We start from the raw sequence: 13,258 nt of genomic DNA, 5'->3' as shown, positions 1-13,258 counted from the left end.
GCACAACACGCATTCTCAAACTGACAATTTCAATGGCTGTATAAAGTCCCCTGCCAACAATCTACAGGTGTGCTCTATGAGAAACATGAAAACAAGCAGGACTAGGAATGTTACGACAGTTTTCAGTTTGACAGTTTTAAACTCTTGCTCTGATGCTTCAGATGCAATATATTTTGAGATGCAGGTTCAGATTACTTCAAATCTTTAAATATATACATTATTTCTTTCTTCGCCCTTAATATTCAAGAAGTATGCTTGGTCATCAGAGGAATCTGAAGTCTTATTGGGAGAGGCACAGAAATAACATCAAAAGCTACAGTACAGGGGCCGGCGCCGTGGCGCAGCAGGTAAAGCGTAACCTATAGTGCCAGCATCCCATATGGATGCTGGTTCAAGTCCCAGCGTTCCACTTCCAATCCAGCTCTCTGCTATGGCCTGGGAAAGCAGTAGAAGATGGCCCAAGTCCTTGGACCCCAGCACCCACGTGGGAGACCTGGAAGAAGATCCAGGCTCCTGGCTCCGGATAGGCGCAGCTCTGGCCATTGCGGCCAACTGGGGAGTGAACCAGCAGATGGAAGACCTCTCTCTCTCTGCCTCTCCTTCTCTCTCTAACTCTTTCAAATAAATAAATAAATCTTTAATAATAATAATAAATAAAAAGCTACAGTTCAGTGGCTAGGTTGCCACTTGGCCCCCCCCCAGCATCCCATATCAGAGTGCCTGGTTCAAGTTCAAGCTACTATACTTCTGATCCAGCTTCCTGCTAATAATGTGCACCATAGGAAGCAGCTGCCACCCATGTAGGAGACTTGGATTTAGATCTGGGCTCTGCGTTTCAGCCTGCTGCAGCCCTGACTGTTGCAGCCATTTGAGGAGTGAACCACTGGAAGAACAATCAATCAATCAATCTCTGTCTCTCTCTGTCTCTCTGTCTCTCTCTCTCTCTCTCCACCCTTCTCTCCCTTCCTCCCCCTCATCTCTTCCATTCTCCCTATCTGTCACTCTGGCTGTCAAATAAATGAATCAAAGTACATAAGTTTATTTTGGTGAAAAAAAATCTTGAAATCCATTGACTTTCTCATAATATACATATTCCACAAACTTTTTAAAGTACCCTCAGAAAGGAGGCATATATTCAAATAATACAGGGCAGGCAGAATAAGATATCAAAGCATTGGTTTTTTGAATTTTTTCGTTTTCATTTTATTTGAAAGGCAGATAGAGACCTTCTATCTGCTGGTTCACTTCCCAAATGCCTACAACAGCCAGGCTGGACGAGGCTGGAGCCAGGAGCCTGAAAATACATCCGTCTTCCATGTGGATGACAAGGTTCTAACTCCTTGTACCATCACTTGCTGCCTCCCAGGGTATGCATTAGCAGGAAGCTGGTTCTGAAGTGGAGTGGCTGGGATTTGAACCAGGCACTCTGACTTGAGATTTAGGCATTGTAAGAGGTAACTTAACTGCTGTACCAAATACCCACCCAAAAACACAGAACTTTAAAAAACACATAACTAATATTTATGTGTCTCAAACGTGGTTGCCCCTTATCATCAAAATAAGTATATTAGATATATGTACTTCCTTAAAGATGGTATTATTGAGCCCAGTGCTGTGGTATAGTGGGCTAAGCCCCCGCCTGCAGTGCCGGCATCCCATATGGGCGCCAGTTTGAGTCCTGGCTGCTCCACTTCTGATCCAGCTCTTGCTGCATCGTGAGAAAGCAATAGAGGACAGCCCAAGTCCTGGAGCCCCTGAACCTATGTGGGAGACCTGGAAGAAACTCCTGGCTTCAGATCAGCTCAGCTCTAGCCATTGCAGCCATCTGGGGAGTGAACCAGTGGTTAGAAGACTTTCTCTCTCTCTCTCTCTCTCTGCCTCTCTGTAACTCTGCCTTTCAAATAAAAATAAATAAATAAATAAATAAATAAATCTTTTTAAAAGATGTATTATTAATTATCATCAAAGTTTATTCTGACTTTATAGTTAAAATCTATGGGCAGCCAGCGCCACGGCTCAATAGGCTAATCCTCCACCTAGCGGCGCCGGCACAACGGGTTCTAGTCCCGGTCGGGGCGCCGGAGTCTATCCCTGTTGCCCCTCTTCCAGGCCAGCTCTCTGCTGTGGCCAGGGAGTGCAGTGGAGGATGGCCCAAGTGCTTGGGCCCTGCACCCCATGGAGACCAGGATAAGCACGTGGCTCCTGCCTTCGGATCAGCGCGGTGCGCTGGCCGCAGCACGCCAGCCGTGGCGGCCATTGGCGGGTGAACCAACGGCAAATGGAAGACCTTTCTCTCTGTTTCTTTCTCTCACTATCCACTCTGCCTGTCAAAAAAAAAAAAAAAAATCTATGGGCAAGCTACATTCCCTTCAACAATACAAATTAGTTTATGGTTATTAACATTAGCTGCACAATCTGGCACTATGAGTGACTACACCTGAGCCTGTGGGTCATTCTGAAATCCTTAAGAAAACTCCTTCCTCCCATCCGCATCACAGCATTTCAAACTGTCTCATGCAAGTGTCCTATCACTTCTTCCTCATTCACAATGACTGATGTTCCACTGGACTCTTAAAAGCATGACTTCTATCTATCCCATTTGCATCCCTCCTTTCAATACAACAGTTTTCAGCACAGTGTTTTATGACAGCAGCTATGTACCACAGAATCAGCCACTAAACACCAGAAAGTATATCTGACACCAACTTTTTTGCATCATCCTCAAACACAGACAATAGCCATAATGAATTAAACCAGGCATACAAAATGATTCTACTTAGGGCACAGATCCCAAAAATATATCTGATAGCTTAACTCATTCCATAAACAGCCTGTAATTGATAAAATGATCAGAAAGTACAGAACAGTTTGGGCACAAAAAAAAAGCGATATATTCATGTGCCAAGTGCCAGTATACACTTTAAAAAATTGGACTTTTTTAAGTCTATTATAAAAAGTAACAAAAATTGTTATATAGTAAATCAAGAAAATTGTTTTCTTCATAACACTGCAGATTTCAGCTTGTAGAAGAGACAGTCCAGAGGTATTTTATTCTGATATACCCTAATGATGCTAAACTGGAATCCTCTAGAAATATTAACATGAAAAATAAACTGTTGTGCTCCAAATATACAAAGGATGCAAGTTCTCTTCTTGATATAAAAAAACAAACAAACAAAAAAGCCTGATTAAACAGTACTGAAAGCAAAACTTAAAGGAAAAAAATATAAAAGATAACAGAAAAACATTTGAGATCATACATAAAATTAAAAAGCAAACTGACGGGTGGGCATCTGACCTCTCCCCTCCCCAAATGAGCAAAATTCAAGAAATCAATTCAACATATATTTGCTGAATGCCTATTATGTGCAGGCACAGTATTAGAGATCAAGGGAAAAGCTATGAACACGCCAGATGTGATCTCTGCCCTAGGGAAACCAAGTTCAACATGGAAGAGGGCAATCAACAACAGTCTGGTAAGCACTACGCTGAGGAAGAATAGCAGTGTCTGAGGCAGACACGGAACCACCAAGGAACCCCTGCAGGCCTGGAGAGTGGCAGAGCAGGACCTTCCAGTATACACATTCACTGGTAAACTCATATGAGACCGTAGACTCTCAGAAATAGTTCTGGGATGGAAAAGGTACAAAAGAAGGTCCCGTTATAATGCAGGTAAAGGCTACCAAAAGTCATTATAAGTTAGATGTTAACAACACTATGATCTCATTTGAAGTCACAGGCTAATGGGACCTTCCTGTGCATATTAGAATAGAAAAAGGAGAGGAGCAGTGTAGGCAAAGATTTCAAAAAGTTCATGGAAATGAACATTATGAAAACCTATGCCTAGATTTCAAAAACTTTTTGCACCAAAATAAACTGGCTTTTAATTCCATTTTTACATGAAATTTTTGAAGTCTCTTCACTTATCAAAATGCAAAACCAATTTTTAATGGTCATCAGGGTTATGAGTGAATTATATCTTTTTCACTTCAGCCTATTGACTTTTGTATATTAATTTTGTATCCTATAACCTTGCAATAATCATTAATTCCAGACATTTTTGTATTCTTTCAGATTTTTTTTTTTTTTTGCATAGACAAACATACCATCCGTCAACAAAGACAGTTCTATTTCTTCCTTCCCAATTTAAATACATTTTAGTTCTTCTATTCCTACTTTATTAGGTAGGACTTCCAGTACTGTTAGAAAAGCATGGTGGGGGCCGGCGCTGCGGCATGGTAGGTAAAGCCTCTGCCTGCAGCACCAGCATCCATATGAGCGAGCTCCAGTTCCTTGCCCCGCTGCTCCTCTACCTATCCAGCTTCCTGCTAATGGCCTGGGAAAGCAGTAGAAGATGGCCCAAGTGCTTGGGCCCCTGCACACAAGTAGTGGACCCGAAAAAGGCTCCTGGCTCCTGATCGGCTTAGCTCCAACTGTTGCAGCCATTTGTGGAGTAAACCAGCAGATGAAAGACCTTTCTCTCTGTCTTTCCCTCTGTAACTCTACCTCTGTCTGTAACTCTACCTCTCAAAATAAATAAATAAATCTAAAAAAAAAAAAAAAAAAGCACATAAGAGGAGGAGACATCCTTGTCTTGTTACTGATGTTGTCAGGAGACTTTCAGTTCTGCACCATTACCTGTAATGTCAGTTTAGGCATTTTGTAAACATTCTCTTCAAGCTGAGGAAGTTCCCCCAAGTTAAGTTCTGAGAGCTTTCATCAAGGGTGTTACATAATGCCAAATGCTTTTTTGAACATCTACTGATAGAATTATGTGATTTTTCTTCCTAGCCTATGGATATGCTGGAGTATTTCAGTTTTTCTTTTGTAAAGATTTATTTGAAAAGCAGGGTGACAGAGAAAAAGAAAGAGAGATCTTCCATCCACTGGTTTACTCCCCAAATAGCTGCAACAGCCAGGGCTGGACCAGGCTGAAGCCAGGAGTCAGGAATTCCATTTGAGTCTTGCACATTGGTGGTGGGGTCCCAAGTACTTGGGCCATCTTCCAGTGCCTTCCCACGTGCATCAGCAGAAAGCTGGATCAGAAGCTAACCAGCCAAGACACAAGCTAGTGCTCTAACATGGAATGCTGACGCTGCAAGTGGAGGCTTAACTGGTTGAGCACAATGCCGACCCTACCTTAGTTTCTGAATGTTGAACCTGCTCTGCCTACTGTGATAAATTCCACTTGGCCATATTTTATAACACTTTTCATTCACTGTTGTATTCAATTTCTAACATTTTAATGAGACTTTTTCAAACTATGTTCATGAGAGACACTGGTCTTTCATTTTTATTTCTTGTAATCTCCTTGTCTGGTTTTGGTATTAGGACAATGCCAAGCTCACGGATTGAATTAGGAAATAATCTTTCTTCTTCTTTCTGTTAGAAGACATGATAGACAATTGGTATAATTTTTCTGTTCATGCTTGGTAGGATTCAATAGTGAAAACACACACTTTCTATACTGGAAGGTTATTAATTATTGACTCAATTTATTCAATAGCTATACACTTATTTGGATTGCTTGCTTCTTCTTTTATGACTTCTGACAGCTTATGTCTTTGAAAGTACTGCTCAATTCCATCTAGGTTATCAAATCTGTGATTACCAAATTTGAGTTGCTCAAGTGTTTATTATTCTTTTAACATCCATGGGATCTGTCGTGATGGTCCTTCTTTCATTTTTATTCTATTTTTCTTAATTATCCTGACTAAAGGCTTATCAATTTTATTGATATCTTCAAAAACCAGCATTTAGTTTTGTTAATTTCTCTATTAATTTCCTGTTTTCTCTATTAATCCTCTATGATTTCCTGCATTCAATTTCATTAATTTCTACACAATTTTTATGACTTTTTCCATCTTCTTACTATGGATTTAATTTGCTTTTCTATTTATAGATTCCCATGGTAGAAACTTAGATTACTAGATTTAATCTAGATTTCTCTCTCTTCTAATTTATTCATTTAACAGTATAAAATTCCTTCTAAGAACTGCTTTTACTGCATCTCATAAGACAACTGAAAGTTTGTCTTAAGATACATTCTTCAACCCATGTGTCATTTAGAAGTATGTTGCATAACTTCTGATATTTTGGAATTTTCTACCTATTTGTGTTATTTAGTTTAATTCTGATTTGACAGCATACATTGTATATTTTGTATTTTAAATTTGTGTAGGTATGTTTTATGGACAAGAATGTGGTCTATCCTAATGAATATTCTGCATTAGTTTGAGAAAAACATGCACTCTTCTGGTTTTGGATGAACTAGTTTATGGACATCCACTAAATCCAGGTAGTTAAAGTGCTGTTGAATTCAACTGTGTCCTTAATGATTTTCTGCCTGCTACACCCACTCATTTTTTAAAGAGAGGTCTTGACAAATCCAAATATAATAGTGGTGGCCAGTAATGTGGCATAGCAGGTAGAGCCACCACCTGCAGCACTGGCATCCCCTATGGGCACTGGTTCAAGTCCCAGCTGCTCCACTTCCAATCTAGCTCTCTGCTATGGCCTGGGAAAGCAGTAGAAGATGGCCCATGTCACTGGGCCTTTGTACCCACATGGGAGACCCAGAAGAAGCTCCTGGCTCCTGGCTTTGGATTGGCGCAGTTCCGGCCATTGTGGCCAATTGGAGAGTGAGCCAGTGGATGGAGGAAGACCCCTCCCTCTCTCCCTCTCTCTCTCTCTCTCTGCCTCTCCTTCTCTCTGTGTAAGTCTTTCAAATAAATAAATAAATCTTTAAAAAAACAAATATAATAGTGGAATCATCAATTTCTCCTTGAATGTCCACCAGTTTTTGCTGTACCCTCACCTGCCTCCCTCTTGAAAGCCTCAGAGGATTTTTCTCCAATATTCACTGTGAGAACCTAGCTGAGGTCAGGGGTGTTACTTAAGAATAACCTGGTTTATAACTACAATTGCTGATGAGTGTGTCAAAACTGTGTATCAATTTGGGGAGCACATGCATCCTTTCTTTAAAAATTTTTTAATAGATTCATTTATTATTTTTATTTGAAAGGCAGAGAGAAAGGAGAGAGAGAGAGAATCTTCCATCCACTGTTCACTCTCCAAAAGACTGCAAAATCCAGGGTTGGGCCGGTCTAAAGTCAAGAAACTGAGTCAATCCAGGTCTTCCACATAGGCAGCATGAACCCAGGTACTTGAACCATCAACTAATGCATCCAGGGTGTGCAAAAGCAGGAAGCCGGAATTGGAAGAGAAGCCAGGACCAGAACCGAATCAATCACGCCAGTATAGGATGCAGGCATCCCAACAATTTAACTGCTGTGCCAAACACCCATCTCCAGAATTCATATCTTTACTACATTGAATCCTCTGGTTATAAACATGGTTTTCCAATTATTTACATCTTTAATTTCTATCAGGGTATTTTGAAGTTTGTTTACAGCATAAAAGTCCTACATGGGAGTCAGCTCTGTGGCACAGCTGGTGAAAGCCCTGCAGCGCCAGCATTTAATAGAGGCCCTGGTTTGAGTCCTGGCTATTCCATTTCCAAAACAGCTCCCTGCTAATGTGCCTGGGAAAGCAGCAGAGGATGGCCCAAATCCTTGGGCCCCTGCACCCATGTTGTAGACCCGGAAGAAGCTCTTGGTTCCTGGCTTTGGATGGGATCAGCTCTGGCCATAGCAGCCATTTGGGGAGTGAATCAGTGGATTGAAGACCTCTCTCTCTCTCTCTCTGTAATTCTTTCAAATAAAAAAAATAAATCTTTTAAGAAAAGTCCCATACATATTTTGCTAGATTTATAAAATCTACTACTTTTGTATTATTAGAATGATTATAAATAGTATTTTATTTTAATTCCAGTTTTTATGAGTTTGATGGTAGTATATAGAAATACTAACAAATTTTTCTATGCTCATTTTTTTCTATCTTGCAACTTTACTGAAATCTTTTATTCCTGTTTTATGATGGATCTCATGGCTTTATATGTGTTGACTGCTACCTTTAAACAAGGAAAAGTATTTATCTTTCTTTCCAATCCCAATGTCTTTTACTTCATTTTCTTCCCTTATAGCACTATCTAGAACTTCCAATATCATGTTGAATATCAGGACTAAAAATGTGCCTTGTTTCCCATCTTGGGAATAAATCATTCAGTACTGACCATTGGGTATGATATTAGCTCTAAGTTTTATGTAGATATCATTTACCAAGTTAAGGAAAGTTTCCCTTTCTTCTGTTTTTAGAGAAGTTTTGTTCATGAATTGCCTTTGAATATTCAGATGCTAATTATGTATCAATTGCTATAATCATGTGACTTTCTTCTTTATGCTATTAACATGGTTGGATTACATTGATTTTCAAATATTTAATCCACCTTGCATTGCAGGAATCAACTCCATTTGATTATGGGATATAATACTTTTTTAGGTATTGCTAAGTTCTACTTTCCAATATTTTGTTGAAGATTTTTGTTTTTTCATAATGAACTCTGATGCTTAAATCCCACATTGTTTATCTATGTTAATGAAAGAGCATATAACTCCAATTAAAGAACAGAAAGTCACTTACTTCATTTTGAATACTAGATCAATGCACAGCTATGGAATTACCGTCCCCACGGGAAGACACCTTTTTGAATCTTGTACCTCGTACCATTGTGTGCACTGAAAATGGTACTAGGGAGCAGTCTCAGATTACACCAGTAGGTGTCACTCTAAATATGATGTATTTAAAATTACTTAAATTTCAATTCATTTATTCAACAAATATTGAGTGCCCATTACATGCCAGACGTGATTCTAGAAGCTGAGTTTACAGTGGTGAATGAGAAAGACCCAGGCTTTGTCTCATGTAGCCTACAGTCTAGATACTAGTGAACAAATCTGCTTTGTTTACTTTCTAAACAAAAGTTTGTAAAATCCCATTCCTAACACAGTTCAATTCAGATCTGTACTTTTCTAAGTTAATAGATAGCATGCAAAATAATTCATCAAAACAGATACGATAATAAGAATCCAAGAAAATGTGTTCTGCAGGAAGTAGATTAACATTCTGTATATTTTCTCACATTTAGAATTTATGCAACATTTCTCTTCCAAACTTCAAGTTCCTAAAACCAAAATTTTAGATATTCCTCCTTACAATGGAGAGGAACCTATCTTTAAAAAAATTCAATTTTTAAAAAAATCTACTGACCCATGGATTTTTTTTAAAGATTTATTTATTTATTTATTTGAAAGTCAGAGTTACAGAGAGAGAGAGAGAGAGAGAGAGAGGTCTTCCATCTGCTGGTTTACTCCCCAACTGGCCACAACAGCCAGAGCTGCGCTGATCCAAAGCCAGGAGCCAGGAGCTTCCTCCAGGTCTCCCACACAGGTGCAGGGGCCCAAGGAGTTGGGCCATCCTCTCTACTGCTTTCCCAGGCCACAGCAGAGAGGTAGATTGGAACAGGAGCAGCTGCGACTCAAACCGGCGCCCATATGCGATGATGGCATTGCAGGTGGTGGCTTTACCCACTACGCCACACCACCGGCCCCTAATCCATGTTTTTAAAAGTAGACATTATATTACAAATTTTAAAAACTTTTAAAGCTTGCTAATTCCCAAAATACGTATTTCCTTATCTCTCTAATTTAAATAGTTAATTTTAAATTGTTAAATGGAGGCCAACGAATACACAACACACTTCCCAGGTTAACAGAGTAAAGACTAATCAATTATGCCTCTACTGTCAAAAGTTCTTGTTTGGACAAACCTGTTGAGACTCATAGCTTCACCCAAGATTTCTTGTTGAAAGTATTAAATCTAAGACAAGGGGCAGAAACTGTATATCAAGAAGGTACACTAAAAAAAGCTTTCTTAAAAAAAAGAAAGTACACGTATCTACACAGAAATCAAGAATCTAGTACTATTCAATTATCATTTTGTTTCCATCTACTTGTAAATACAATGTTCTCCAAACTGGAAAAGTTAGAGAAAACATAGCTAAGAGGCTATCTCAGAATTATGATAGAAGAAAGGGGGCTAGAAGAGGAGAAGAACACAGAATCACATGTATAGTTTAGAACAGAAAATATACTCAATGAACATTAGGTTATAAATGAATACTAAGGTACTTCAAAAAATGGCTGATGGTGGGAAAGATATAAATTAACTTATACCTTAATATCAAATAAACCATTTTCTTCTATTTTGAATAGTTACATAGTAATTGATCAAATACATTTAAAATATAGGTTGGGGTAGGAATCTGTCTACCAGTTGAGACACCAACTGGGATACTCATGCCCCATACTGGGAAGCCCAGACTTCAACATGAAGCCCTGCTCCTGACTATAGGTTTCCGCTGATATAGACCCTGGGAGGCAGAGGTATGGCTCAAGTAATTTGGCTCCTGCCTCCCATGTGGGACTCCCAGCCTTTGGCTGTTAGAAATCTGGGGAGCAAACCAGCAGACAGAATCAATCAACATCTCTCTCTCTCCCACCCCCATCTGTCTCACAAATAAACAAAAACAAGGTTTACTGTCTAAGATTTTTAAATTAATTTGTAAACTATTAAACAGGGTCAGTACTGTTACTTACCACATCTGAGATGTCATCAAATTTGCATGCAATAATGGCAGATATTGCTGTTAGCTCAGTATTTTTATTGCAAACATAAATTTTTTGAGAGGTGGGATTGTTTTAGTGGAAAAAGCCAAGCTATTGGGTTTTGGAGTCACAAAGATTAAGGTCTGAATCTCCAAATTAGTTATGTGACTTCTGGGCAAGTTACTTAAGTTAGCTCTAAACATCAATTTCCCATAAAGATAAAAACAACAGGATTAGGAGAATCTGACACGCAGTAGGTACTCAACAAAGAACAGTTATTAAGAAACGCCGCCTTTCTCTTTACTATTAGACTATATCAATGCATGTTGAACAATTACCAACTCACAACATTAACCCAAAGTGCATCTTCACCTTACTACAACACTTTTATAAAACCAAACCCCTTACTCGACAGAATGCCAACAAATATGTACCCACTCCTTTAGCTCAAATATATTTTGCATGACCTTACATGAATTGCTTAGATAAAAGCTTTTTCTAGTCTGCTTTTGTTATTTTAAAGTGCAGATGCATTTGAGTCATTTTCTCCTTTTGTTTCATATCCTTAAGATCCAAAGCTTCAAAGACAAAATGTCAGCATGCAGTCGATTTATGACTAAACTCTTGAAGAGACACTGAAGAATTACCTTGTCAATCACCCCAAGGACTCTGAAGGCCTTCAGCTCCTCGGCAGGGCTCCTTAGGTTCCAAGGGGGCCTTGAACTTAGTAATCCTGGAGGCTAATGGAAGATATCAAAGATTACACATCAATCAGGGAGGTACTTGAAGGAAGACTGCCTGCTGAAGCAAATGCCAGGCCAAAGGAAACTAAATTTATCATAAATCAGAGAATGGAAAGATAAAAGGAAGAAGTTTGTTTGTAATGAAAAATAAAAAAAAAAATCAAAAAGAAAAAGTAAGGAAAAAGTTGCAAGTAAATAACTCATAACATTGAAAACAAAATTTTAAAAAGAAAAATTAATGAGCTGATATAGTTTCTAGAGCAATATTTTAATTCAGGACTACACAGCTAGCATGAAACTTTTTCAACAAACAGGTAACTTGAGACAACAATCAATCACAGCCTTATATTTACCCGATATGGTACAAGAGTAGTTTAGAAGGGGATAACTAAAAACCAATGTATTAATGAATAGAAGTGGGGCAGGGAGAGGGGGAGAGTAACAGGCCATTCTCTGTCATCATGAAACTATGTTCTTTTAATGTTATCTTATACATATCTGCTATATGTTTTAAAAGGAAATCAGCAGATTCAAGTTCAAGCAGCAAAATTACTGGTAATGATAAAAAAAAAAAACCTAAGAAACTCCATCATATAAACAATCATTACCAGAATTGAGGTTAAGAGATGATTTATGGGAATTTTTCAGCAAATGTCTGAACATCTGTGATACAGAAAAGTCTTTTAGCCAAAAAAAAAAAAAACCAAATGAGATCAGTGAATATAGAAAAGCATTTCAGCACCCTAAAAATTAAGAAATAATACTAACTTGTATCTATTGGTTTTAGTTTTTCTCTGTCAGTAAAATAAGCCGTCAGATTAGAAAAACTCGAAGAACACCTCCATCTGGCATTTAGAACCAGAAAGGATTGCTCTATAAACCCCTGCATTAAAATGGTGATGCTGCACAGACTGACAGGAGACATGCAGACGTCCGATCTACGCAGAACATGCCTTATAACATTAAGAAGCCATGAGAATACAAAGGAAACATTTTGACCTCATAAGCAGAAGAAAAAAATACCCTGATTAACCTAACATCGTAAGAGAATTACCGAGATAGCTTCTGGACATTTCAAGAGCCCATGCAGGTCAAGATCACTTAGACAGAAAGCTCCTAGAGAACGGGAAATGTGCCTTATTCATCTTCATACTCACAATGCCTAGCATGTTTTCATTCATTGAAAGGAGTGAGGGAGAAATAACTAGAGGAGGAGGAGGAGGAAGAGAGATGGGAAGAGCAGAGGAAGGTTGCCTGGAAAAATCAGATGTCACTTACAACTGGGAAACTACCACCTGTGCAGTTTTCTAAAAGCAGCAGTTCTAATCGGTTTTCAATTTTTTGTGTGCTTGTTTTTAGGTTTAGCACACCAATACTAATTACAATGTATCTGATCTAGTTATGTTTAAAAAAAGGATGACTCTTTAGTTTTTAAACATACAACTTGAGAAAGCTGATGACAATAGTAAACAGATTGGGCAATAATCTTTAAAACTTATTTAATTCATGCCTCTTGGATAGGTTTCATGAACTACTTATTGAATATTTCACTTCATGGAATGCTGAGCTAAATGCCATAAAAAAGTTACATCTCTGTCTCGTTAGAGCTTAAAATCTAAGGGGAATTTTTAAGGCTATAAGAACATTTGGGAAAGTATTTTAGTGTTACACATGTAAACAGACATATCAGAGAAACAATCTCTTCTATCTACAAATTTATACTGTATTGATCCCTCATGCTCCCTATGTACGGTTCTCACAGGAAATCAATATTAGAATCCCCACTTCACAGATAGATAAAGGGTAACTCAGAATGGCAGGAATGTTTACGGGTAGTCAGAAGAACAGTGAAAGATCCTAGAACTCACCTCCTTACTCTACTGCCTGCCAGCTATTATACCACACTTTCTGATCATCAGCACGTCATCTTCCTCTGCTATATTTTCAAGA

At 38.6% G+C, this 13,258-nt stretch overlaps 1 protein-coding gene across 4 annotated transcripts in view; it reads right to left on the bottom strand.

Moving 5' to 3' along the window:
- Positions 1-13,258, bottom strand: part of RPS6KC1 (ribosomal protein S6 kinase C1) — a 183,155-nt gene that overhangs the window by 59,665 nt on the left and 110,232 nt on the right. For 3 of the 4 annotated variants that reach the window (XM_002717514.5, XM_070055300.1, XM_070055299.1), the window contains one exon: positions 11,213-11,305. The exons of the other annotated variant lie outside the window; for it this stretch is intronic. In XM_002717514.5, coding sequence (XP_002717560.1) covers positions 11,213-11,305 — 93 coding nt within the window. The remainder of the gene's footprint in view (positions 1-11,212; positions 11,306-13,258) is intronic. 4 annotated transcript variants of the gene reach the window in all.

This window comes from Oryctolagus cuniculus, chromosome 13 (assembly GCF_964237555.1).
Source record: "Oryctolagus cuniculus chromosome 13, mOryCun1.1, whole genome shotgun sequence".
Taxonomy (NCBI): Eukaryota; Metazoa; Chordata; class Mammalia; order Lagomorpha; family Leporidae; genus Oryctolagus; species Oryctolagus cuniculus.
The sequence above is the reverse complement of the archived record's forward strand: the minus strand, read 5'-3'. Positions and strand labels throughout refer to the sequence as shown.